The 26,474-nt window shown below is 37.0% G+C and overlaps 1 protein-coding gene across 10 annotated transcripts in view; it reads left to right on the plus strand.

The window, feature by feature from the left end:
- RABEP1 (rabaptin, RAB GTPase binding effector protein 1) overlaps positions 1–26,474 on the plus strand; it is a 99,501-nt gene that overhangs the window by 8,407 nt on the left and 64,620 nt on the right. For 6 of the 10 annotated variants that reach the window (XM_086359482.1, XM_086359487.1, XM_086359485.1 and 3 more), the window contains one exon: positions 21,427–21,555. The exons of the other annotated variants lie outside the window; for them this stretch is intronic. In XM_086359482.1, the coding sequence (XP_086215608.1) occupies positions 21,427–21,555 (129 nt within the window). The remainder of the gene's footprint in view (positions 1–21,426; positions 21,556–26,474) is intronic. 10 annotated transcript variants of the gene reach the window in all.

Raw genomic sequence — 26,474 nt, forward strand, 5'->3', positions numbered from 1 at the left:
ACGACCTTCATTTTTTGAATGTTGTTTTAAGCTACGGTTTTCACTCTCCTCTTTCACCTTTATCAAGAGGCCCTTTAATTCCTCTTCACTTTCTACCGTAAGGGTGGTGTCATCTACATATCTGAGGTTATTGATATTTCTCCGTATAGTCTTGATTCCAGCTTGTGCTTCATCCAGCCCAGTATTTTGTATGATGTACTATGCATATAAGTTAAATAAGCAGGGTGACAGTATACAGCCTTGACATACTCCTTTCCTAATTTTGAACCAGTCTGTTCAATGTTGGGTTCTAACCATTGCCTCTTGACCTGCATAAAGGTTTTGCAAAAGGCAGCTAAGGTGGTCTGGTATTCCCATCTCTTTTAAGAATTTTCCAGTTTGTTGTGGTCTGCACATTCAAAGGCTTTAGCCTAGTCAATGAAGCAGATGTATATATTTTTCTGGAGTTCTGTAGCTTTTTCTGTGATCCAGCAGATATTCATAATTTGATCTCTGATTCCTCTGCCTTTTGTAAATCCTTTTGTACATCTGGAAGTCCTCAGTTCACATGCTGTTGAAGCCTAACTTGAAGGATTTGAGCGTTACTTTGCTAGCATGTGAAATCAGTGCAGTTGTGCAGTAGTTTGAACATTCTTTTTGGCATTACCCTTCTTTGGGATTGGAATAAAAACTGAACTTTTCCAGTCCTGTGGCCACTGCTGAGTTTTCCAAATTTGCAGGCATATTGAGGGCAGCACTTTAACAGCATCATCTTTTAGGATTTGAAATAGCTTAGCTGGAATTCCATCACCTCCACTAGCTTTAGTCATAGTGATTTTTCCTAAGGCCTACTTGACTTCACACTCCAGGATGTCTGGCTCTATGTGAGTGATCACACCATCATGGTTATCTGGGTCATTAAGATCTTTTTTTGTGTAGTTCTTCTCTGTATTCTTGCCACCTCTTCTTAATATCTTATGCGTCTGTTAGGTCCATACCGTTTCTGTCCTTTATTGTGCCTATCTTTGTGTGTATGTGATTTTAAATTTCTTAAAAATATTTTTTTGCATCAGAAATAAAAATGCTTGTAAAAATTTATAAATGTATAATATGAATGGAAAAGTCCATATAAGCTCATAAACTTGCCTCTCAAAGATAAACACTGTTAAAGATCTGCTATATATTTTTCTGTTTTTTTAAAAAGAAATGTATATTCTGATGATTTAAAAGTGGAGTCACGGTGTATATGCTTTTCTCAACTCTCTTTTTCTTTACTTTGTTTTTGATATAGATAATGTTACTATTTTTGAAATAGATCACTTTTGTGGCTGCATAATATAGCTGCTGCAGTCCATGGGGTTCAAAAAGTCAGACAGGACTGGGCAACTGAACAACAATATAGATGCACTGTAATTTTTTAAAGTAAGTCCTCATTGATAAATATTCATGCCATTACAATAAAACTTCAGCGAATATCCTTGTACCTGTCTTCACACCCTCACATGAGGATTTTTGTGTCACAAATTGCTTGAACCAAAATTACTGAGTCAAAGGATGAATGTTTAAAAAGTTAATGGTTAATGTCAAATTCTCTTTCAGAAAGGTTCGACAGTTTACAGGCTCACGGTCAGGGTATAAGAGAGCTTGTTGTTGTTTAGTCACTAAGTTCTGTCCGACTCTGTGACCCCGTGGACTGTAGCCTGCCAGACTCCTCTGTCCATGGAATTTCCCAGACAAGAATACTGGAGTGGGTTGCCATCTCCTTTGCCAGGGGATCTTCCAGACCCAAGGATTGGACCCAAATCTCCTGCATCTCAGGCAGATTCTTTACTGTGAGCCACCTGGGAAGCCATATGAGCGTTTATAGCTCCTTAATTTAACAAATTAAATTCTTTGCATGTGGGGAAGTTGACCTCATTATCATGTGTGTAGCAAAAATTTCCCCCATTTTGTATATTTATTTTGAGATGTTTTGGCATATGGAAATATTTTAACTTCGTGTGACTTCTCAGTGTTTTCCTTCAGTTCAGTCACTCAGTCGTGTCTGACTCTTCAACACCATGGACCGCAGCATGCCAGGCTTCCCTGTCCATCATGTGTTTTCCTTAGTGGCCTCTGGATTTCCTTTGTCTATGTTATCTTCTAGTATTTACTTTTTTAAAAGAAATATTTTTATTTGCTGCGTCAGGTCTTCGTTGTGTCATGTGAGATCTTTGGTTGTGGCTTGTGGGCTCAGTAGTTGCAGCGCCTGGGCTTATAGTTGGCTGTAGCATGTGGGACCTTAATTCCCCTCCCAGGGATCAGACTCTGAGTCCCCTTCTTTGCAAGGCGGATTCTTAATCACTGGACCACTAGAGAAGTCTCTAGTATTTACTTTTAAATGTTACATCACTTTGGAATTTATTTTGATGTAGGCACTGATTTAGAAATCCAGTTTTTATTAGAATTTATTTCAAATGGCTAGCCGGATAGCACATATAGTGATTTTTCTCCATTGATTTAGACATGTCACACTATTTATTACATGCTAAGTAGTACTTTGACCACCTCATGTGAAGAGTTGACTCATTGGAAAAGATGATGCTGGGAGGGATTGGGGGCAGGAGGAGAAGGGGACGACAGAGGATGAGATGGCTGGATGGCATCACTGACTCGATGGACGTGAGTCTGAGTGAACTCCGGGAGTTGGTGATGGACAGGGAGGCCTGGTGTGCTGCGATTCATGGGGTCGCAAAGAGTCAGACATGACTGAGCGACTGAACTGAACTGAAATATCCAGAAATACTTGAGTCCATTCCTGAATAGTGTTTTGTTTTTTGATTTATCTTTTCTGGTGTTATACCACATAGTTACAATGACTTTCCCCCTACTTTCTAGTGTTCTAATGTTTTAAAGAGCCAAGAACCTTCTAGAATTTTCCTGAACTCTTCCTAGGTATCTATTCATTCAGATAAAAGTTGGAATGATTACATTAGGTCTACTACCATGCTCCCTTAAGGCACTTTAAATGCATTAATTATTCAAATTTCTTAATGCTTTAAGGTTGGTATTCTCCCTATTTCACAGTTGAGGAAAGTTTAGTAAATTGCTCAGGCTTCATGACTATTTTCATTCCACCCACTATCTCTTAGGTCAGGTTTAGTTAAGTAAACTCTCATCATTAAAAAGAGGGCAAAATTAAAACACCAAGGGTTTTTTTTTTTTTTTCCCTGCCATAAAGTACAAAGAAAGTTCAAAGAAAACTGGACTTATTACTGGTAATCGTATGCTTTGGGATATTTTGTCATTTTAGTGTATTTCTGGCCATGTTTTATATCAACAAATACAATTTTTAAGGAGTAGAACGTATTGCACATGTAGTTTTGTATTCTTTTTTTTTTTTTTTAATTATTTTTATTTGGCTGTGCTGGGTCTGAGTTGCAGCATGTAGAATCTTCGATCTTCAGCTGCACGAGGAATCTTTAGTTGCCATATGCGAACTCTTAGTTGTGGCATGTGGAATCTAGTTTCCCGGCCAGGGATGGAACCCTGGGCCCCCTGCATTGGGAACTCAGACCACCAGGGAAATCCCTCTATTTTTGATAATGATATAAAATTTATTCCCGTGGCGGATTCATGTTGGTATGGCAAAACCAATACAATATTGTAAAGTAATTAGCCTCCAATTAAATAAATTTATATAAAAAAAGTCTGTAAGTATATCATAATTTATTTTCCTGTTTCTGCCTCTTTGATTATTTGTAAGATCTTGCTGTTAGTAAATAACTATAGGAGACATAGTAAATAACTATGTCTTATTCTAGTTTACATTTCTCCCATTAGTACTGATGGCTTTTAGTGTAACCTCATTCCTGTTAACATTAAGTATAGATTAAAATTTTTATTACCAATAGCATAGACAAATGCTATTGCTGTTTTAAGTTACTAAATGCAACTTAAAACAGCAATAAGATATGTTTTGATGGGTGTGATTAGGCTTTAAAAATGTATTGACCATTTGTTTTCTTTGTGCATTGCCTCTTCATGTCCTTTGTCATTTTCTTATTAATTTATAAATATCTCTTTTATGGCCATTGGCCTTTGTCATTTATTTGTTACAGATGCTTTTAGAGTTTTATTCTTTCTCTTATTGCTAATGTATGGTATAGAGAAGCCTAAGGAGTCTTTTGAACAAACTTGATAATGCTTTGATACTTTCAAAGACTTGCTTTATCTCAGTGTCAGATATCCGCTTATACTTTTTTCATTTTTGTTTCTTTCCTAAATTGTTGGCCATTTTTTTCCGTATCATTTGAATTTTCTGACTTGTTTCTATATGAAACTGTCAAGTTAGGAATTTTAGATAAAATTAATATTGCCTACTGCAAGCAATTCAGAAAATGTAGAAAAGCATAAAGAAAAAAAGATTAGCCAAGATAATATCCATTCACTTGTTGGTTTATTATCTTTGCAGAGTTTAATATGTATAATCTATGAAAAAACTCTTAAAAATTGAAAATTCTAATACTTATATAGGATGTTGTTCCCATTCAAAAAACAAATTTTATTTTTAATGACTGCATGGTATTCCATTGCATGGATTCCATAATATTAATTAGGTCTGTCAGTATATATTTATTAATAGTTAATTTTTTTCTACTACAGTTAACACTATTGTAAACATCCTGCTACATATGTCTCTAAATATTTATGCAAATACTTACCTTAATCCTTATTAGTTGTTCAAAGGTTATGTGCATGTAAATTTTGATACTTTTGATATACATGCATTTTGATGTATTCTTCTGTGTCAGGAATACTTGTCCCCCACAGCAATTGGAAATCCAGTCCCAAGTGACTCAAGGGTTGATTTTTTTGTGTATGACAAGTTTAGAAGTAAAGCATTCCAAGGCTGGTTCAATTGTTCAAGGATGTTCAAGATCCAACTTCCTTCTATTTTCTTCCTGTGTCAGCCTGTTTGCTCACATTTTTATTATTTTTTGTTACTTATTAAGTTCTGATTTCCTTTTGGAAATACTTGTTCTTTTAAATCTTTGAGTATTTTCTTTCTTTTTTCTTTTAATATTTTCTTAGTTCCATTTGTTGGGTTCTCTGTTTTAGGTATGTGGATCATCCTTTTATTGGACATTATCTGTTTCTCAGAGCTGTTTTCCTCTTTCATTGCTTTACTTTTTTCCTTCCTAATTCATTTAGATTATTTCAGGTCTTTTTGATCTGTAACAAAATTGATTAATTGGTTTTCTAATGTTGGGACAGATTTTGTTGAGATAAACTCAACTTGGTTTTGCTGGGTTGTTGCGTATCTGCTGCTGCTAAGTCGCTTCAGTCGTGTCCGACTCTGTGCGACCCCATAGACGGCAGCCCACCAGGCTCCCCCATCCGTGGGATTCTCTAGGCAAGAATACTGGAGTGGGTTGCCATCTAGATTGGGTTTAATAATATGTTAATGTCTTTTTTTTAATTTGAAAAAATTCATAAGTGAGATTGGCCTATGGTTTTCCATTTTGGTACTACCTTGGGTTTTGGTACCTTGGTTATACTAGCCTAGTAAAATAGGGAAGCATTCCATCTTTTACTATGCTGTAGACAGTTTAAATAACAAAGGACATGTTTTTTATTCCCTGTAGATTTGTTAGAATTTGTTATGGTCTCTTTCAAGTTTCATCTTGAAACTTGTTTGGGCGTCACTTTTCTTTTGTTAGGCATTTGCTTATTTCTATCTTTTGAAATTCTAATGTTTTGAAATAAATGCTTTAAAGAAGTAACATTCTTGTAATGAAATCTGTATATTCATCATTACTTCTTAGGATATATACTTGGTAGTGAAATTGCTTGGTTGAAAAGTATACAAAATTTTAAGACTTACTGTTGATTACTACCTAGTCCTCTGTCCTGAAATATATCCTGGATTTGCTTTAGTCAGGTATGGTAAGGAGACAGCATTTTAGGATTAGAATGGACTTAAAAAAATGAAGTATAGTTGATATATAATATGGTGTTAATTTCTGCCGTATAGCAAAGTAATTCAGATATATATATATATATATTCATATTCTTGCCCATTCTGGTTTATAACAGGATATTGAGTATAGTTCCTTATCCTATACAGTAGGACGTTGTTTATCAATTCTGTATATAATAAATAGTTTGCATCTGCTAACCCGAAACTCCCAATCCATCCATCCCCCATCCCCCTTGGCAACCACAAGTCTGTTCTCTGTCTGTGAGTCTGTTTCTGTCTTCTGGGTAAGTTCATTTGTGTCATATTTTAGATTCCACGTGTAAGTGGTATCATAATATGTCTTTGACTTACATCACTTAGCATGATAATCTCTAGGCCATCGATGTTGCTGTAAAAGGCATTATTTCATACTTTTTTATGACTGAGTGGAATTCCATTGGATATATATACCACATCATCTTTATCAGTTCATCTGTCAGTGGACATTTAGGTTATTTCTATGCCTTGGCTATTGTAAATAGTGCTGCTTTGAACATCGGGGTGCATGTATCTTTTTGATTTGTAGTCTTGTTTGGATATATGCCCAAGAGAGGGATTGCTGGATCATATGGCAATTCTAGTTTCTTGAGGAATCTCCGTACTGTTTTTCCATAGTGGCTGCACCAACTTACATTCCCATCAGGAGTGTAGGAGGGTTCCATTTTCTCCGCACCCTTTCTGGCTTTTGTTATTTGTCGACTTTTTAATGACGACCATCTGACCAGTGTGAGGTGGTACCTCATTGTAGTTTTGATTTGCATCTCTCTAATAATTAGTGATGTTGAGGTTCTTTTCATGTGCCTTTTGGCCAGCTGTCTGTCGTCTCTGGAGAAATATCTTTTTAGTTCTTCAGACCATTTTTTTGATTGGGTGTTTTGTTGTTGACTTGTATGGGCTGTTTGTATATTTTGGAAATTAAGCTCTTGTTGGTCGTATCCTTTGCAAATATTTTTCCCATTCTGTAGGTTGTCTTTTTGTTTTGTTTATGGTTTCCTTTGGAGAGAGACTTACTACCGGTCTTCTGGTCTGTCACTTGTATCTGAAATTCTCAACCCTCCCTATCAGTTTATAACCTTTACCACTATTGACATTTTAGGCTGGATTATTCTTTGTTGTGTATGACTGTCCTTTACATTGTAGGATGTTAAGCAGCCTCTTTGACCTCTAACCACTGAATACCAGTACCCTTAGCCCTTGGTTGTGACAACCAGGAATGTCTCCAGACATTGCCACATGTCCTCTGGGGAGCAAGAGCACCTTCAGTTGAGAACCACTGGTTAATAATAAAATGCTTTAGATTGTGCCTTTACCATTCTGATATAAAGTTACACAAATAACTTAAAAAAACCAAAACCCTAACAGTATAATGCCCTTACTGTGAAGGAAAATGACTTATTATTGAGTATATATATTTCAACATGTAAATTAACAGTGTGACTAAATAAAAGAGCCACCCTAGAAGGTGGTATTATACTTGTTTATAACTCACGTGATGCATGGATCTCCTATATTAATCTCTATGAAATACTTAAAATCACAGGGTAATCTTTCTAGGCCTTGACAGATTGGTGTTTGAACCCAGCTCTGCCTTTTATTAACTGCAACAATAGGCATTTTACTTAATTTCTCAGAATGTTTCCTCACTTATAACTGGGGATCGTATGCCTACTTTATGGTTTGTTTTGAAAATTTAATGAGCCAGTGTATAAAATAACTTGCCTAATACTCTTTAAGCTGTATATAGATTATTTAATCCTTCCTACAACCCTGGAATGTAGTAGTAATCTAGTCTTCATTTTTACAGGTAAAGAGAAGGAACCAGTTTATAAGTGGCAGAGCTAGGATTTAAAAATTAATTCCAGAGCCTGTGCTTTCAATTATTATGCTTTACTGCTTTCTATATGATACCTGATAGGTAGCGGATACTTAATTGTTAGCTTCCATTATTTAATTTTTTCTAACTTTGAGACCCTTCAACAACCCCAATAACATCAGCACTCTCTCCTGGAAATACTTTTGCCTGTTGATTTCTCATGTCTCCTCAGGGATGTATAATTAATCTTCTTTCTCCACACTTAGGATAACTATTTATCAAAATTCTGATCCCTTTCAATGTATGACCTTGATATTTCTGAAAAGCTCATAAATAATGCATTTAACTTTCCTTATAAATAATAAAAACACAAGCATTATATTTTATTTATTTATGAAGAGCTTTTCTTGTGATAAGTAACTCCTAATGTCAGCTGTGTAGTTATATTGTAGCCCTTCTATTAACACGTATAGAGAGATAAGAAATTATATCTACCCTTTAAGAAATTACATCTATATTTTAGGTTTTCTGTGTTATAATGAAGGACAGTGTGTACATAGGGGATTTGATTTGTTTTATAGTATAATCAAAATGGTTCTAAGAGATATCATATGTTGTGTTAGGCTTGATTTTTTCCCCCCCTGTAAATGATTAAAAGAAAAAATTCTTCATCAAGACAATATGGTACTGGCACAAAGACAGAAATATAGATCAATGAAACAAAATAGAAAGCCCAGAGATAAATCCATGCACCTATGGACACCTTATCTTTGACAAAGGAGGCAAAAATATACAATGTAGAAAAGACAATCTTATTAACAAATGGTGCTGGAAAAACTGGTCAACCACCTGTAAAAGAATGAAACTAGAACACTTTCTAACACCATATACAAAAATAAACTCAAAATGGATTAAAGATCTAAATGTAAGACCAGAAATTATAAAACTCTGAGAGGAAAACATATGTAGAGCCAGATCCTGTATGACCCACCTCACAGAGTAATGGAAATAAAAACAATAATTAACAAATGGGACCTAATTAAACTTAAAAGCTTTTATACAAGGAAGGAAACTATAAGCACAGAGAAAAGGCAGACTTCAGAATGGGGGGAAATAATAGCAAATGAAACAACTGATGAAGAATTAATCTCCAAAATATATAAGCATCTCATGCAGCTCAATACCAGAAAAATAAACAACACAATCAAAAAATGTGCCAAAGAACTAAACATACATTTCTCCAAAGAAGACATGCAGATGGCTAACAAACACATGAAAAGCTCAACATCACTTATTATCAGAGAAATGCAAGTCAAAACCACGATGAGGTACAGTCGCTTGCTGGTCAGAAATGTTGCCATCAAAAAGTCTACAAACAAATGCTGGAGAGGGTGTGGAGAAAAGGGACCCCTCTTACACTGTTGGTAGGAATGCAAACTAGTATAGCCACTATGGAGAACAGTGTGGAGAGTCCTTAAAGAACTAGAAATAGAACTGCCATATGACCCAGCAGTCCCACTGCTGGGCATACACACTGAGGAAACCAGAATTGAAAAAAGAGACATTTGTACTCCAGGGTTCATTGCAGCACTGTTTACAATAGCTAGGACCCAGAAGCAACCTAGATGTTCATTGGCAGACGAATGGATAAAGAAGTTGTGGTACATAAATGCAATGGAATATTATTCAGCTATAAAAAAGAACTCATTTGAGTCAGTTCTAATGAGGTGGATGAAACTGGAGCCTGTTATACAGAGTGAAGTAAGTCAGAGAAACACCAATGCAGTATATAAATGCATATATATGGAATTTAGAAAGATGGTAATGACGACCATGTATGCAAGACAGCAAAAGAGAGATGTAAAGACCAGACTTTTGGACTTTGGGAGAAGGTGGGGGTGGGATGATTTGAGAGAATAGCATTGAAACATGTAGATTACCATATGTAAAATAGATAACCAGTGCAAGTTGATGCATGAAGCAGGGCACTGAAAGCCAGTGCTGTGGGACAATCCAGAGGGATGAGGTGGGGAGGGAGGTGAGATGGGGGACATATGTACACCTGTGTTGATTCATGTGAATGTATGGCAAAAACCACCACAATATTGTAATTAGCCTCCAGTTAAAATGAAAAAAAAATCTTCAGACTATGGGTAAATTTGCATTTTATATTAAAGGGGTTGTTAACCAAAAGTAATTAAATTTTTTATTAATAGTTATCTGCTGTGAATTGTATGTGTGAGTATGTATAATGCCCCTTTATCTGGAATGGTGGAGGAATGATTTTATGGGTACATTATAGTCTGGGATAAACTTCTTTTCTCAGGATCCTTAATTACATCATTTATAAGGTAATATTTACTGGATTGGTGATCGGGAAATTAGTATTTGAGGGGAAGGGTTGGTTCAGCCTGCCACACTGATGTTCAGATTATCTCACTGTTGGCCTTTGAATCCTCTAAGCTGACTCCTTTGTTACAAAGGGAAATCCTTTGATAAAATTGCAGTAGGTGCCAAGGTGTTCCAGGTTTATCATTTATACTTCTGCCCCAGACCTAGAATCAGTCATTTTTTCTCAAGGAACCCTGGAAATGTGCTCAGTGTCCTAGTTGATTTTACATTCTTGTACAAACTCCTTATCTCATTAGACCACTAATAGTCTGCACGCTGTAGTAGAGTAACACCGTGCTACTGTAAAAGCACAGGGGAGAAGGGAATCTTGGGTTTTAAAATGACTGATCTTAGTGTCTCAGTTGGCTGTAAAGTACGGTGATACTTGAAGCAGGCTGGCAAATTGGGAAAAATAGTGTAAGACAAATAGAAGTAAAAATGAGAACTCAGAATATCCAGGGTATCCCCCTCCCCCCATAAGCTCTCTAGAACAATGCTGTCCAATAGAGATGTAATGTGAGCCAAAGAGTGTAAATTTTTTCTGGTAGCCACATTGTGCTGTGCTGTGCTAGGTCACTTCAGTTGTGTCTGGCAGCCACATTGAAAGATTAAAAAAATCAAACTGAAGCAAACACTTCTAAATAGAAAGGTGAGATTAATTTTATTAACAGCTTTATTGAGATTCAGTTCATACATCATCAACTTCACCCCTTTAAAACATACAATTCAGTGGTTTTTAGAATATCTGCAGAGCTGTGCATCCATCACCACTAATTTCAAAATATGTTCCTCATCCTCCAAAGAATACCCTGACCGTTAACAGTCATTCCCCATTCCATTCCTTCTTCCCAAACTGGTGCTGCTAAGTCACTTCAGTTGTGTCCGACTGTGTGACCCCATAGATGGCAGCCCACCAGGCTCCCCCATCCCTGGGATTCTCCAGGCAAGAACACTGGAGTGGTTTGCCATTTCCTCCTCCAATGCTTGAAAATGAAAAATGAAAGTGAAGTCGCTCAGTTGTGTCTGACTCTCGGCGACCCCATGGACTGCAGCCTACCGGGCTCCTCCTCCAATGGGATTTTCCAGGCAAGAGTACTGGAGTGGGGTGCCATCACCTTCTCCGTCCCCAACTGCTTTCAACCACTAATAGTTTAGTCTCTATGAATTTTTCTTCTCTGGATATTACATATAAATGGAATCATACAATAGGTAGCCTATGGTGTCTGGCTTTTTTTACTTAATGTTTTCAAGGCTCATCCGTCTTGTAACTTGTTAGTACTTCATTCCTTTTTGGATATATGGTATTCTGTTGTATAAATACACCAAATTTTGCTTATCCAGTCATCAGTTGAACATTTGAGTTTCCTTTCTTTAGATGTTATGAATAATGCTTCTCTGAACATGTGTGTATAACTTTCTGTGAAATCAATTTTAACACTCAATTTTATTTATCCAGTATATTCCACATGTTATAATTTCTACATGTGATAGAAAGTATTAATGAGATAGTAAAATATTTTTGTACTGAAGTCTTCAAAATTCCATATATGTTTCATATTTAACACACAATTCAGATGGCCACATTTCATGTGTTCGGTGGCTGGAAAATGAAAGTTGCTCGGTCATGTCAAGATTCTTTGTGATCCCATGGACTGTATAGTCCATGGACTTCTCCAGGCCAGAATACTGGAGTGGGTAGTCTTTCCCCTCTCCAGGGGATCTTCCCAACCCAGGGATCGAACCCAGGTCTCCGCATTGCAGGCAGATTCTTTACCAGCTGAGTCACAAGGGAAGCCCAAGAATACTGGAGTGGGTAGCCTATCCTTTCTCCAGTGGTTCTTCTGACCCAGGAATCAAACCAGGGTTTCTTGCATTGCAGGCAGATTCCTTACCAACTGAGCTACCAGGGAAGCCCCATGGCTACCATGTTGGAAAGCCAAGAAGTAACTCACTGGGACTTGTATGCAAAGTTGGGAAAGTTGCAGTTTTGTCCGCATCAGAGATGTTTGCTGGCTCCTAGACAGATATACATTAATGTCTCATTTCCATTGCAGTTGAAGACTCTTCTCTCCTTTGTTTCTTCAAATCCTTGCTGTCTTTTAAAACCCTGACTTATGCCCCTCTTCATCAATGGGTTTTAGTTATTCCTGCTTATCTTTTTTGTTTACTTATTTATTTAGTAAATGTTTATTGAATGCCTTCCATGTGTTAGCCACAGTTCAAGGTGTTAAAAATGTAATATGTAACAATGAGCAGGATACATACAGTCTCAGTTTTCACTGAGGGCCTCCTCTAGTATGGAACAATATTTAAACATTCAGATATTTAGGGAAATAGTTTCAGATAGTAATAAGTGTTGCTGCTGCTAAGTCGATTTAGTCGTGTCCGACTCTGTGCGACGCCATAGATGGCAGCTCATCAGTCTCCCCTATCCCTAGGATTCTCCAGGCAAGAACACTGGAGTGGGTTGCCACTTCCTGCTCCAATGCATGAAAGTGAAAAGTCAAAGTAAAGTCGCTCAGTCGTGTCTGACTCTTAGCGACCCCATGGACTACAGCCTGCCAGGCTACTCCGTCCATGGGATTTTCCAGGCAAGAGTACTGGAGTGGGGTGCCATTGCCTTCTCCAAGTAATAAGTGCTATGAAGATAATAAAACTGGCCTGAAGAGGATAGCACTTATGCTATGAAGCACTAATAGGATAGCACTTAATGCTACCAAGCACTAATTTATTCTTGTATTTTTAAATTCATACCACAGTAAAGCTGATCAAAAAACAGTTTATGCTAAAATTTACTAGGTTTAAGTATATAGATTCATGAGTTTTCAAACATACACAGTTTGTAACCATCACCATAATTGTGTTAATAGAATGTTTTACCCCAAAAAGTTCTTTCATGACACTTTGTGGTTAAACTCCTCTGGGCAAGTGCTGCTCTACTTTCTGTCGTCATCATTTTGCCTTTTCTAGAATTTTATGTAAGTGGGATCATACTTTTTGTGTCTGATTTCTTTCACTTAAACGATGCTCTTGAGATTTATCCAGATTGTGTGAATTAGTAATGCATTCCTTTTTGTTGCTGTCTAATATTTCATTGTATGGATACACTATTATTTGTCCATTTATAGTGGGCATTTTGGTTTATTTCCAGTTTTTGGTTATCATAAGCCAAAGTAGTTTTGTAAGTATTATCAAAGCTTTGGTGAGCACTTGTGTGCAAATCTTTGTGTGGAAATATGTTTTCATTTGTAGGATTGCTGTATCATATGGTAGGTGTGCATCTGTAAGGAACTGTTTTCCAAAGTGGTTGTACTAATTTGCATTCTCACCAGCAACCTTACTGACACATGGTTAATTCAAGCACAAAATAAAGGTTAGATTCAACTTCACTGATAGTGAATTCTCAGAGTTCCAAGCCAGGTCCTAAAGTGGCATGATGTGGTTCTACTTATGAATGCCAGTAGAGTTATAGGCAGAAAGCTGAATTCTTTTGGCCTTTTCTTAAGTAAGCCTTCTTTGAGTTTTAAGCTTAAGATATATAAGTTTTGAATTGCTTTATTTGTCTTGTAAGTGGGACTCTAAAATATTTAAATATCCAAATAGTTAGAAAATATATCTTCTTTTCAAAAAGTCCAGTGAGAGTCTTGCTTTTTCATCTGGCTTGGCATTTGGTATTTGAAATACTCGAAGTAGAATAATACCAATTTGTACAAATTGAATAAGATAGCTATCCATTTTTATCCACACATAATTATATCACTTGTTGAACATGAGCTTTTGACAGTTATGGTAATTGGGCTATGTGTAATCAGAAATTAAGGTGATTAAAAAAATTATCTGGTAAAATGCATGTAATGGTGGTTGAACTTATATTGTATGTCTTGACCAGTATTCAAAAATGTCCATAGTTTATTTCAGCCATATAGTTAGCTTTTTTAAAAAATTGAAGTATTGTTGATTTACAATGTTGTGTTAGTTTCAGGTGTACAGCACAGTGATTCAGTTGTATATATTTGCTTGTGTGTATGTATGCTTTTGCAGATTCTTTTCCCTTATAGGTTATTACAAAATATTAAGTGTAGTTCCCTGGGCTATACAGTAGGTCTTTGTTGGTTATGCATTTTATATAAGATATTGTGTATAGTCAGCTTATTTTTGAAGTTATCTTTATTGGGCCAGCAATGACAATGTGAGATCACAGCCAGTAAAAGCTAGGGTAAATTTATAGTATGTTATTAAGAGTATAGCCCCCAGATATAATGTTTCCACTAAGCTGGTATTGTGTAAGGATTAGAGTGTCCTGTTTTATGTAGAATTTTGACTACCTGTAGTGTGCAGAGAGAGCAACTGAGATCATGAAGAATTTAGACATTATTAAAGAGGGAAGAGATGTTTCATCTGGAGAAGAAAGGAGAGGGCAAGTGTGAGATGTCAGATAATAGAAATTTTCCTCAGTGATTCTGTAGGGCAAAACTAAGATTTCTAAGGAAGATGATTTAAGGTTCTTTTAGTAAAAATAGGTATTTCTAACAGGTGACCAGTTGTTCAAGTAAAGCGGGGAGGATAATCTAATATCTCTTAATGGTGGAATTGGCTGCCCCATAAGGCAGTGAACTGAGTTGTTAGGTTTATGTTTATGTGTAAGCCATGTGATCACATGTCTGTTATAGGAATGGATTCCTGCATGAGTTAGGAATTGGTGTTTCGAACTATTTTGACCTCTCTCCACTGTAAGAAGCACTTTCTCCACCACAACCCAATCATGAAATAACATATACCCATATTAAATGTGTTGCTGGTATTTCCTATTATATTTTATTATTAACTTTAAATGGCAGATTGCTAATCACTACATTGATGTAACGGCTTACTAATGGATTGACATTTAGTTTGAAATACATTGGACTATAGTAATCTATACAATCCTTATAACACTATTATCCAGTTGTTATTCCCACTCAATAATGTAAACTAAAAATTGGACCCATAAAATTCCACACTGCAAATGCCTAGAGGTTAATTAATTTTGATCATTAACATCTCTAGGGCGGTTGAAAATTAGAAAATGTTCTGTTTTTTGATTCTTCTCACCGCAGTTCTTGTCACCCCTGCGACCCATTCCCCACATCAGTTTTTTCCATCCTTAATTCTACTTTTGCCCTTTTGAAGACTCTCTTCTTAATTTTTCATTATCTCATTATCTACCTGAATTAAAATTTGTTGCCAGTTCTTTTCATTTAATATTTTTCCTGGATTTATGACAACATTTTCAAGTCATTTGCATAAACACCTAATTTTTACATGAGAAATAATTGACTTTCTTACTTGAAACCCATCATTTAAAAAATGTTATCTTTTATCTGAAATACTATAGCACCTAGTTATTTAAGAGAGTTTTAAAAAAAGAATAAAAGAGTAAAAGAAAATAAGGGTTTTCATTTTGCTTCACATAAGGAAGGCTAAAAAGATGTTCTGTGTAAACTTCATCACCAGATGTTCTTTTGTTTTAGAAATGTTTCATCTGAGTAAATGGACAGGGAGAAAGGCTGCAGTATCTTAAAGTTGTTAGAGTCAGATTTTGGAGGATTATATAAAATGAGATGACAGGCTTTCTATTATACTAAAGAATTTATGTTTATCTTTAGTATTATGGGAAAAATTATTCCCAAGTGCTATATCTGTTTGCTCTAATACTGTCAGATGACTGGTAATGTTATTGTAGACTGCTCTACTTTACCTTCTCCTTCCCCTTCCTTACTGAGGCAAGTAATTGTGGATTTACTGAATATTTCCTAAACAAGGCATCATTCAGTGAGTGTATTTACTGCAAATAATAATAATTTTTAGTAATCCCTCAAAAGGCTGGACAGAGTTTTCAGAGTACAGGGAAGAGTTTTCAGAGTACAGGTCATTTGCCAGCTGAAAGGCCACTTCTGAAACAAAAGATTTTTGTTTTTAGCAAATTTTTTTTAATTTTAGCAAATTATTTGTCCTGGGAAAATATATGTGTAGTTTTAAAATGACTCTTTAGTGTGTTAAAATATTTTAAGACCATTGAAATAAGTTATGTGTACATTTTAGGAGCAGAGAAATTGAGATGGAGCAATAGGACAAAATTATAATCACTGAAACTTAAAAATGAAGCACCTTACTACTTTTTAATTTAAATCCAATCAAGTGTAATTTATCCTTTTGATTAACTTTGATTCAGAGAGAGAACCACTCTGAATATAATTTGGCATATATATATATCGGAGAAGGCAATGGCAACCCACTCCAGTACTCTTGCTTGGAAAATCCCGTGGACGGAGGGGCCTGGTGGGCTGCAGTCCATGGGGTTGCTAGGAGTAGGACATGACTGAGCGACTTCACTTTCACTTTTCACTTTCATGCATTGGAGAAGGAAATGGCAACCCACTCCAGTGTTCTTGCCTGGAGAATCCCAGAGTCAGGGGAGCCTGGCGGGGTGCAGTCCATGGGGTTGCTAAGAGTCGGACACGACTGAGCAACTTCACTTTGACTTTTCACTTTCATGCATTGGAGAAGGAAATGGCAACCCACTCCAGTGTTCTTGCCTGGAGAATCCCAGGGACAGGGAAGCCTGGTGGGCTGCCGTCTATGGGGTTGCACAGAGTCGGACACAACTGAAGCGACTTAGCAGCAGCAACACCCACACACACACACACGCACACACATACACATATATATATATCCATAGATTGTATTATGTTATATATCAATATAATTTTGTGTCTTTTAATATAATTTTTCTGACTTAATATTATTCCATTGGATGGATGTACATACCTACAATACTTAATAGTTTCACTTTAAAGTCAGTGATCGGAGAAGGCAATGGCACCCCACTCCAGTACTCTTGCCTGGAAAATCCCATGGATGGAGGAGCTTGGTAGGCTGCAGTCCATGGAGTCGCTGAGGGTCGGACATGACTGAGTGACCTCACTTTCACTTTTCAGTTTTATGCATTGGAGAAGGAAATGGCAACCCACTCCAGTGTTCTTGCCTGGAGAATCCCAGGGACGGGGGAGCCTGGTGGGCTGCCGTCTATGGGGTTGCACAGAGTCGGACACGACTGAAGTGACTTAGCAAAGTCAATGATATACAAATTAAGACTTCTGAGTTTCAGGAACTGTTCAGATTCTTTTGTTCCACTGGAGTTATAAATTTTTTTTTTGCTTGAAATAGGTGTTTTCCTGGATCTTAAATGTTTTTAAACAAAAAAAATTCTGATTGTAGTAACGTTTAACCTAGATTGTTTCCCCCCCCCCATTGATAATGTCTCATCAAGTTTAGTATACGTTAGAGTGTAATAGTAGGACCCAGCTTGAGGCTTTAAAATATTTCTAAATTATTACATATTTTCACATTCATGTCAAAATTAGGGAAGGAGATATACCTAACAATTATTGCACCTTTCCTTCATTTATTTGCCATATTATTCTTTTCTTTTTGTATTGTTGCTTAATTCAGACACTTTTGGCAGGCAGCTATGCTCATCACTATACCACCAGTGCAGACACTTTGAATAAATGATGTAATAATTTTTCTCTTTGCATATCAAGCATTAAAAGAAGTCATTGCATAACATAGTGCGCCCCCTTTATTTTATTACTCAAAAGAAGGTAGCAGTGTACAGAATGTTTGGAATGTTTAACAGAGTCTGATATGCCAGTAGCTCTCAGCTGTGAGTTACAGCAGGCTTAGTGTTGTTGAAGTTGGCATTAATGGTGGCATGTTGCTAGGATGATACATGGTAGTAGGGAATGATATGAGCTGGAAGTCTAAGCGTGGAACTGAGTCAGAATCATGAGGCTAGAAGTGACTTCTGGTCTTTTGTCAAAGCCAGTTGATCACTCTGCTGTTTTTCCTTATTCACTTAATATCATTAAATCTTACTAGTTTATAGCTAACATTTACCCATTTTTTCTTATATGCCGGGCTAAGTGGTTTTTACATGAACTATTGTTATTGTGAACTGCTAGTCGCCATGTTAAAAAAAATATTTTGTGTGATGAGATCTATTTTCAGTTTGATTTGTGGTTGGTTGCTCATGCATTATGATTTAAGAGATGCCTGTTTTTAAACTTTCTTGCCATTTTATGCAAGGTGAATTGATTTTTCCAGATGAAGCTGTAGAGGCATTCTTATAAAAAGCAGTTGTTTGGGCTTTTTTATGTGTTGTAGAACAGTAGTATGTTGGAAATAGTTGAGGTGGATTTAAAAAAATTTGGGGGAGGATTAAAAATTTTTTTATGAAAAAGAATAAGAGAGTTAGTTACTTGGTATATCCTCAAGGGGATCACGACTGCTGGAATTGAAATTTGTCCTCAGTTGTGGGGAGAGGCAGCCAGATCTGTGGGTGTGGACTGTGCCTCAACTGTAGGTCAGAGCCAGGACAGGGTGGGGAGTATTGGAAACACACTTAATCTTTCTTGGCTGTAATTTTAAAGGCTGTATTTTAGTTTTTATTGATTTATTAGCTTCAGTTTCTAAATATAATGTTGAAAGTATGGACATTTTGTGTGTGTCTGTGCACTTTAGTGGAAGGTAGTAGTGGGTGGGAGTGTAGTTTTTAGTGGCAAGTAAGAACAGAAGGATCATCTTTCTTTATTTCTCATTGCTTTTCCCTAACTCATGTTTTAATGAGTAGCTACCTGTAACTAAAACGTGAAGTGGAAAATTTGCTTAATTTATTTAACAATTGGAATCTGGACAATTAAAAATACCAAGACAAGTAAATAGTACAGAGAACTTACTTTCTTCATGATTTCAAAAGTAAATATGAAATAACTACACATTTCCCCCTTCCAGTGGATTCTCCATTCCTCTTTTTCTCTGAGGGTTAACACGTGTTCAGATGATCAGATGTCATTCTTTGCTTTGATAAAAAGATCCTAGATGCTTGCTCCTCAAAATAACTCCTTACCTTTAATGACAGGGAACTCAAAGCAGCTATCATTTTCTCTTTTTGCCATGGATTGCTTTGATGCTGTTAGATCTGTAGTGAGGCTTGACTGAAGATGTCGTGGGAGCAAATAAATACTGGTTTTAATTATTTAGTATTGAAGGAGTTGTAGAGAACTTTGAGAAGCACATGGAAGAAATTGATTAGCTGTAATCCTATATCTTGTAGACAGATCATTGCATTTTTTCCAGTCTTTTTTTTCTGGGTGCTATAAAATTATAAGCTCAATTTAATTGAGTAATAGGTTTAGAGGAGTATTATCTGGTCCCATCACTTCATGGGAAATAGATGGGGAAACAGTGGAAACAGTGTCAGACTTTATTTTTTGGGGCTCCAAAATCACTGCAGATGGTGACTGCAGCCATGAAATTCAAAGACGCTTACTCCTTGGAAGGAAAGTTATGACCAACCTAGATAGCATATTCAAAAGCAGAGACATTACTTTGCCAACAAAGATCCATCTAGTCAAGGCTATGGTTTTTCCACTGGTCGTGTATGGATGTGAGAGTTGGACTGTGAAGAAGGCTGAGCGCTGAAGAATTGATGCTTTTGAACTGTGGTGTTGGAGAAGACTCTTGAGAGTCCCTTGGACTGCAAGGAGATCCAACCAGTCCATTCTGAAGGAGATCAGCCCTGGGATTTCTTTGGAAGGAATGATGCTAAAGCTGAAACTCCAGTACTTTGGCCACCTCATGCGAAGAGTTGACTCACTGGAAAAGACTCTGATGCTGGGAGGGATTGGGGGCAGGAGGAAAAGGGGACGACAGAGGATGAGATGGCTGGATGGCATCACTGACTGGATGGACATGAGTCTGAGTGAACTCCGGGAGTTGGTGATGGACAGGGAGGCCTGGTGTGCTGCGATTCATGGGGTCGAAAAGAGTCTGACACGACTGAGCAAATGACCTGAACTGAGGGCCTTCAGAGATAATATCAGATCATGGTTAAAATTTTAGTAAATTATTATCTGGTTGTAGGGATCCGAGACCTCTGCTGACCTAGGTAATTAGGTAGACGTGTTACTACTGATAACACGTAGTATTATCTCCCTTTCTGGGAGAAGGAAATGGCAACCCACTCCAGTATTCTTGCTTGGAGAATCCCGTGGACAGAGGAGCCTGGTGAGCTGCTGTCCATGGGGTCGCACAGAATCGGACACGACTGAAGTGACTTAACATGCATTCATACATTGCAGAAGGAAATGGCAACCCACTCCAGTATTCTTGCTTGGAGAATCCCTTGGACAGAGGAGCCTGGTCGGCTGCTGTCCATGGGGTTGCACGGAGTCGGACACGACTGAAGCGACTTAACATGCATACATGCATTGGAGAAGGAAATGGCAACCTGCTCCAGTATTCTTGCCTGGAGAATCCCAGGGACAGAGGAGCCTGGTGCGCTGCCATCTGTGGGGTCGCACAGAGTTGGACATGACTGAAGTGACTTAGCAGTAGTAGCAGCAGTTACTGTCGATAAGCATCCCCTGGAGCAATTAGGGTCATAGCTTTGTGGCTGGGTTGCTGTTGCGGTGAAGGATTCCGCCAAGAGTTTAGATTTCCCTCTCCTTGGTTGAACCAAAATACTCTCAGGGTTTGGTCAGGATAGGTGTTTATATAATCAGCTGTGGCCAAATTATAGAGCTCCTCAAGTAAAAATGGGTCCCAGTCCCTGCCATACCATAATCAATCTAAAAACCGGATAATCTCCCAGTAATGGAGAGTTCATACAGAATTTACAGTTCTGTATCCTTTCTATATGAAAGGTTTTTTCATTATGATTTCAGTATAATGAGCCATTTTGAAAGTGGGAGAGTGGTTCAGTCTAGAATAGCTGTCCTAATCAGAGTGCCCTTTAGATTTTGCTTATAACACATGAGAGAGACAGGAACTAGCAAGATTGGCAGTGGATTTGTTTGTGGGATAAACAGCCCAAATAATCCAATATTTAACAGATCCATAAGTGGATGGACGTACTTAGTTATACAAAGGAACTTTGAAGCTTTCTTTTGGGAAATATGCTTTATGTGATTCTCCATGTATGTACTGTTTCAGCTTACAGGATTCATTCACAACGTGTGAATTAAGTTGAGTAGAAGTGTCTTTTTTGAAAAATTAGAATTTCCGGGAATATATTGGCTCTTTGGGAGAAGCTTGACCACTTGTTTCTTTATAGAAATATGCAGCTGCATTACTAATCAATTCTTGTAACTTAAATTATAAATAAAAATTATTACTTGTTAACTAGTATTTTTCTTTTCAGTTTCTCTTCAGCAGCGGGTGGCAGAATTGGAAAAAATTAATGCAGAATTTTTACGTGCAAAGCAACAGCTTGAGCAAGAATTTAATCAAAAGAGAGCAAAATTTAAAGAGTTATATTTGGCTAAAGAGGGTAAGTTTATAAGTCTCCCCCAACCCCTGTACTAAAATGGTCTTAAAATTTTTTGTCCAGTTTCTTGGTAGTATATACAATGTTAATTTTAATCACTGAATAAATCTTGATTTTATTTCTAGTTGCATTGTATAATAGAAGTCTATTTAGAGGTTAGGGTTAAGAATGAAATTGTAAAACAAGTTGAATAATGCATTATTTAGATATTTCTTTGTCTTTTGACATTAATGATATTTAATATGGTAGGCTAGATAGTCCTGGGACACAGGACTTTCAGTCCTCTTAGCACTTGGGAGATAGCCCCAGGTAAATCAGGACAGTTGGCATTCTAATAATAGCCTTAGCTGTGTTATATTAAAACTGACATTTCATGTAATTTATTCAACAAATGTTAATTATCTATTAATATGTTTAATACCTACTATTAGGTAGGCATTGTGCCTTGGTGCTGGGTATACAGAAGGGGCAAGGTTCGTGTGGCTCTTGTACTCACAGAAGTTTAATTCTACTGAAGAAAAAAGATTAATAGTGCACTTAGTCGCTCAGTTGTGTCCGACTCTTTGTGACCCCATGGACTGTAGCCCGCAAGGCTCCTCTGTTTGTGGGATTCTCTGGGCAAGAATATTGGAGTGGGTTGCCATGCCCTCTTCCAGTGGATCTTCCCAACCCAGGGACTGAACCCAGGTCTCTTGCATTGTAGGCGGATTCCTTCCTGTCTGAGCCACCAGAGAAGCCCAAGAATACTGGAGTAGGTAGCTTCTCCCTTCTCCAGGGGATCTTCCTGACCCACAACGCTCTAAGAGATGACACCTTGCAGTGGCTTTGATTCCATGTCCCTGCCGGACTCTGCTGAGTCCCCCAAAAAGCAAAGTGTATAAGGCAAATGAACAAAGTGTATAAGGCAAATGTATGAGAGCATATCATGAGGGAACCCTACTCTGAAGGATGATGGGAATGGTTTACATTTTGGATATTGACATAGGAAGGTATAGATATGGTTTCTAGAGCCCTCTAGACCAGTGAGTGATTCTCAGAATATGATTGTGAAATAGCAGCATCACATTAATAATCTCCTGGGGAACTTGTTAGAAATGAAAAATTTTGGAAGCTACCCCAGACTTCTGAATCTGACACTTTGGAATTAGAGTCTATAGCAATTGATGTTTTAAGGCGTTCTCCAGTTAATTCAGATGCATATCAAATTTTGGGAATAGATGCTCTAGTATAGACCAGCAGCTTTTAGACTCTAAAGTGGATAAAAATCACCCGGAAAACTTGTTGGAACACAGTATGTTGGGCTGGAGCCTGAGAATTTGTGTTTCTAATAAACTTGTAGGGGATTGCATTACTGCCAGTCCAAGGGCTACAGTTTGAGAACCATTACTCTAGACTGGTGATCCTTCAACATTTATCTACTCTGTAAAATGTTTACATACACCCCTTGTTCCTTAAAAAAATTTTAATTTTAAATTTAAAAAGATTTAAAGTATGTCAATTCTATTGTACTGTTAATTCTGACAATTTAAATAAAAAAATCATGCTTTAGACATATTCAGTATAGTCAATCATAGTGATTTATGATAATATCCATCACCGATCCATTGAATTAAAAAAAATGTGAATAAATTCTTCAGCAGGAATTTTACATTTTCCCCCCTCCTTGTGTTAGTTTTAACATCTTCCTTGGAATTTTATTCTAAAAAGTGATTTTTTAGAACACAAATTTGAGTGTGCATCAGAATTTTACCTCTAGTGTTTATTTAAAGGACGATTGCTGGGCCCCACCCCTAGAGTTTCTGATTCACTAGATCTGTGGGATCCTAGACTTTGGATTTCTAGAAAGTTAACAAGGTAATGCTGATGTTGTTGGTTCAGGGACCACACTTTTGAGAACCACTAGCCTACAGTAATATTTTGTGCTTGAAAGCCATTAGAAAAATTGGTCTGATTGCTCTGCAATAAGCACATAAATTTCTTTTGTATTGCAGTATTGCTGTAATTTAAAGTATGCAAGTGATTATATCATAAATATTGTATACACTTAAAAAATAGTATGATAAGGTGTAAGAATTACTGGAAATGCAGGTCTTAAGAGATATATTGGTTCTCCTGCCCAATTAAGTCATTAAGCTCTAGTGAATATTATTAATGTCTAGAAAAAGATACGTTTCAGTTTTTTTCTTTTCTTTCTTTTTTTTAACTAGATATAAGTTGGAAATTCCCTGGTGGCTTAGTGGTTAGGATTCGGGGTTTAACTGCTGTGGCCCGTGTGCAATCCCTGGACAGGGAACTGAGATCCCACAAGCTGAGCAGCACGGCCTTAAAACAAAACAAAAATAGATGTAAGTTAAGCCCCTGGTCTCATAAATAAGTAGATGGAAATAGAAGTTTTTCTTTTTTTAAATAGTGATTGTTATTTTATTCTCTTAACTCTTTCTGAATTATGTGTTCAATCACCCAGTGCTCTAGCTTCAATTTTATTTTATAGATTGACAACTCAGATAGGTCTTCTTTCAGTTTTGTTGAAATAGACTTTGCAGTCCATGCATGCATGCGTGCTAAGTTGCTTCAGTCATGTCTAACTCTGTGACCCCACGGACTGTAGCCCACCAGGCTCCTCTGTCCATGGGATGCTCCAGGCATGAATACTGGAGTGGGTTGCCATGCCCTCCTCCCCAGGATCTTCCTATCCCAAGGACTGAACCCATGTCTCATGTCTCCTGCATTGGCAAGTGGGGTCTTTTACCACTAGCGCCATCTGTGTGACCTGCCAAAAGATTTGTTACCCAGTTACTAGTCATTCACTTTGTTACTGACATTGATATTTTTAAATTATTCCTCTGGTTTTATATCACGGTGGAGTTTTTACACAACAAGGCAGTGAACCATAGTAAAACTCAGGATAGGTGAAAGCCTTTCATTTGTTATGTAGGGAGAAGGGTATTAAGAAAAGAGAGGTGCAGAGAGAATCTACACATAAACACGTCTCTATTTTAGGAAAGATTTTTATGGAAGTTGAGGATCTAGAATTTGATTCCGTTAAAACACCATGTGGCTCTGAATCCCTTGGAGGATCTTTGCGTACCCACTCAGGCACATGTAACTCACTGTGAAAACCACTGTCCTGGAGTGGTGTTATTCAGACTAGGTTGTAGCTCTTTGATGGAAAGCAGAATTGAATGGGTTGTTACCAGCAGTTTTTTGAAAAGAAATACAATGGAAAATAACAGAGTACATTATTTACCTGGTAAGGTTAAGTAAGTATAATTGAACAAAATTTTCTGTTTTAGTTACATATACACATGTATGTATAGAGTTGTGTGATAAAATACATTTTTTGCTGTGAATTATGGTTAAAACAGTTTGAAAGTCACTGTTCTATAGGATGGAAGGTTGCTAGGGCTCACAGAATTCAGCCCTTGCCTTGGAAAGGTTTACTCACTGCAGTGTGGGATTGCATGGTTTTCTCATGGGTTGCAGGAGGGCTGGCTGTTCCCTGTTAATTTTTTTTCTTCATAGGCTGACAAGGAGATGGGAAAGCTAGTGTTCCTGTCTAGGCATGGTGGTAGTCTGCAAGACACTGTCGAGGTTGGGATGAATGAGATATGGTTTTTATCTTCAAGAAAGTATAGTTTTCCTTATCTTTTCTGAAATTATAAAATTGTCTTTTCTATAAAATTCTGAAGAAATGAAAATGACTAAGAAACTCATTTCTGAAATACATGATCAATTGCAGTTTTATATCGAAGCAGCTCTGAATGTGGGTTGGTTCAAAAACATACCTGGTATGTTAAAATTGCTTTGAATACATCTAGACCCAGTAAATAATCTGTATGTATACATTTGTATCTTTACTATCTGAAGTTCTCCGTGAACTTAAACTGGCCATAGAGAATAGATGAGTTAACTTTTTATGAATTTCTCTTTGAGAGTTTTTATGATCCTTTTTGACAGTTTTTAGTGTCATTTCTAAAGAAATTGCACAGTGTGTAAAAGGTAAAGGTTGTTTAGTTTATGGATGGCTTGGCTATTTGCCTAAACAAATTCAAAGATGTCCTGTAAAGCAGCAGCTCATCTTATTGCATGAAGTATAAATCTAGTCTTCTATGATTTTCACTGGGGGTAACAGTATAAGTCATGGTTTGGTTGTGTTCAGTAGTCTTTGTATGTTGTATCTTTCAGCAGATCAGGTCACAATAACCCCAGAAGTCCAAATATTGGTATTTTTCCCAATTAGAATAGCTTTTGCTTTGGTGTTGTAATAGCTGTGCTTTCATTTATTTGGAGAGTGGCTGAAATAGAAGTGCAAATAGTACTGAGAAGAACTAACAGAGGGTATTACTTCTTGGCTCCCCTTACTGCCTTTTCCTGCCTTAACACCCATTCTTTTCCCAGATGACATCAACTGGGAATGTTATAAATACTTAAAAATTCTGTTACTTTTCTGCTGAGATTGAAAAAGGGATTGAACTTTCTAAAGACAGTTTCTGATTTAGGTTTCTCCTTTAACCAGTTTCAGTACAAAGCTTGGCACTGCAACAGTGTTTGTGTGTTGGAAATCCTCAGTTTTGAGCAATGAGTAAGAGCCTGTTACACAAGGAATCAAACAAAAGGCCATAGAGTTCTCAATTTGAAGGAGAATAGTAGAAATGGAGCTCATGTTAATCACCAGAAGACAGTGAAGTTTTCTAGTGGTGTTCAAAATTGATTTTGTACATGGTCATTACTTATATAAAGCTCTGATGCCAACTAACCAGAGCAATAGTTAAAAGCTTGGTTTAGGAAGATACATAAAAAGAATTCCAGGAGAAGAGAATAGAGGGAGTAGTAAAGAATATTTGAGGAGATAATGACTGGAATTTTTCAAGCATTAAGAAACAGAAGTGTGTCTTCAACATAAGTATGGAGTACCAAGTAGG

This window comes from Bos grunniens, chromosome 19 (genome assembly GCF_055505025.1).
Source record: "Bos grunniens cultivar Pamir isolate PY7600 chromosome 19, Bosgru_T2T1.0, whole genome shotgun sequence".
Classification (NCBI taxonomy): Eukaryota; Metazoa; Chordata; class Mammalia; order Artiodactyla; family Bovidae; genus Bos; species Bos grunniens.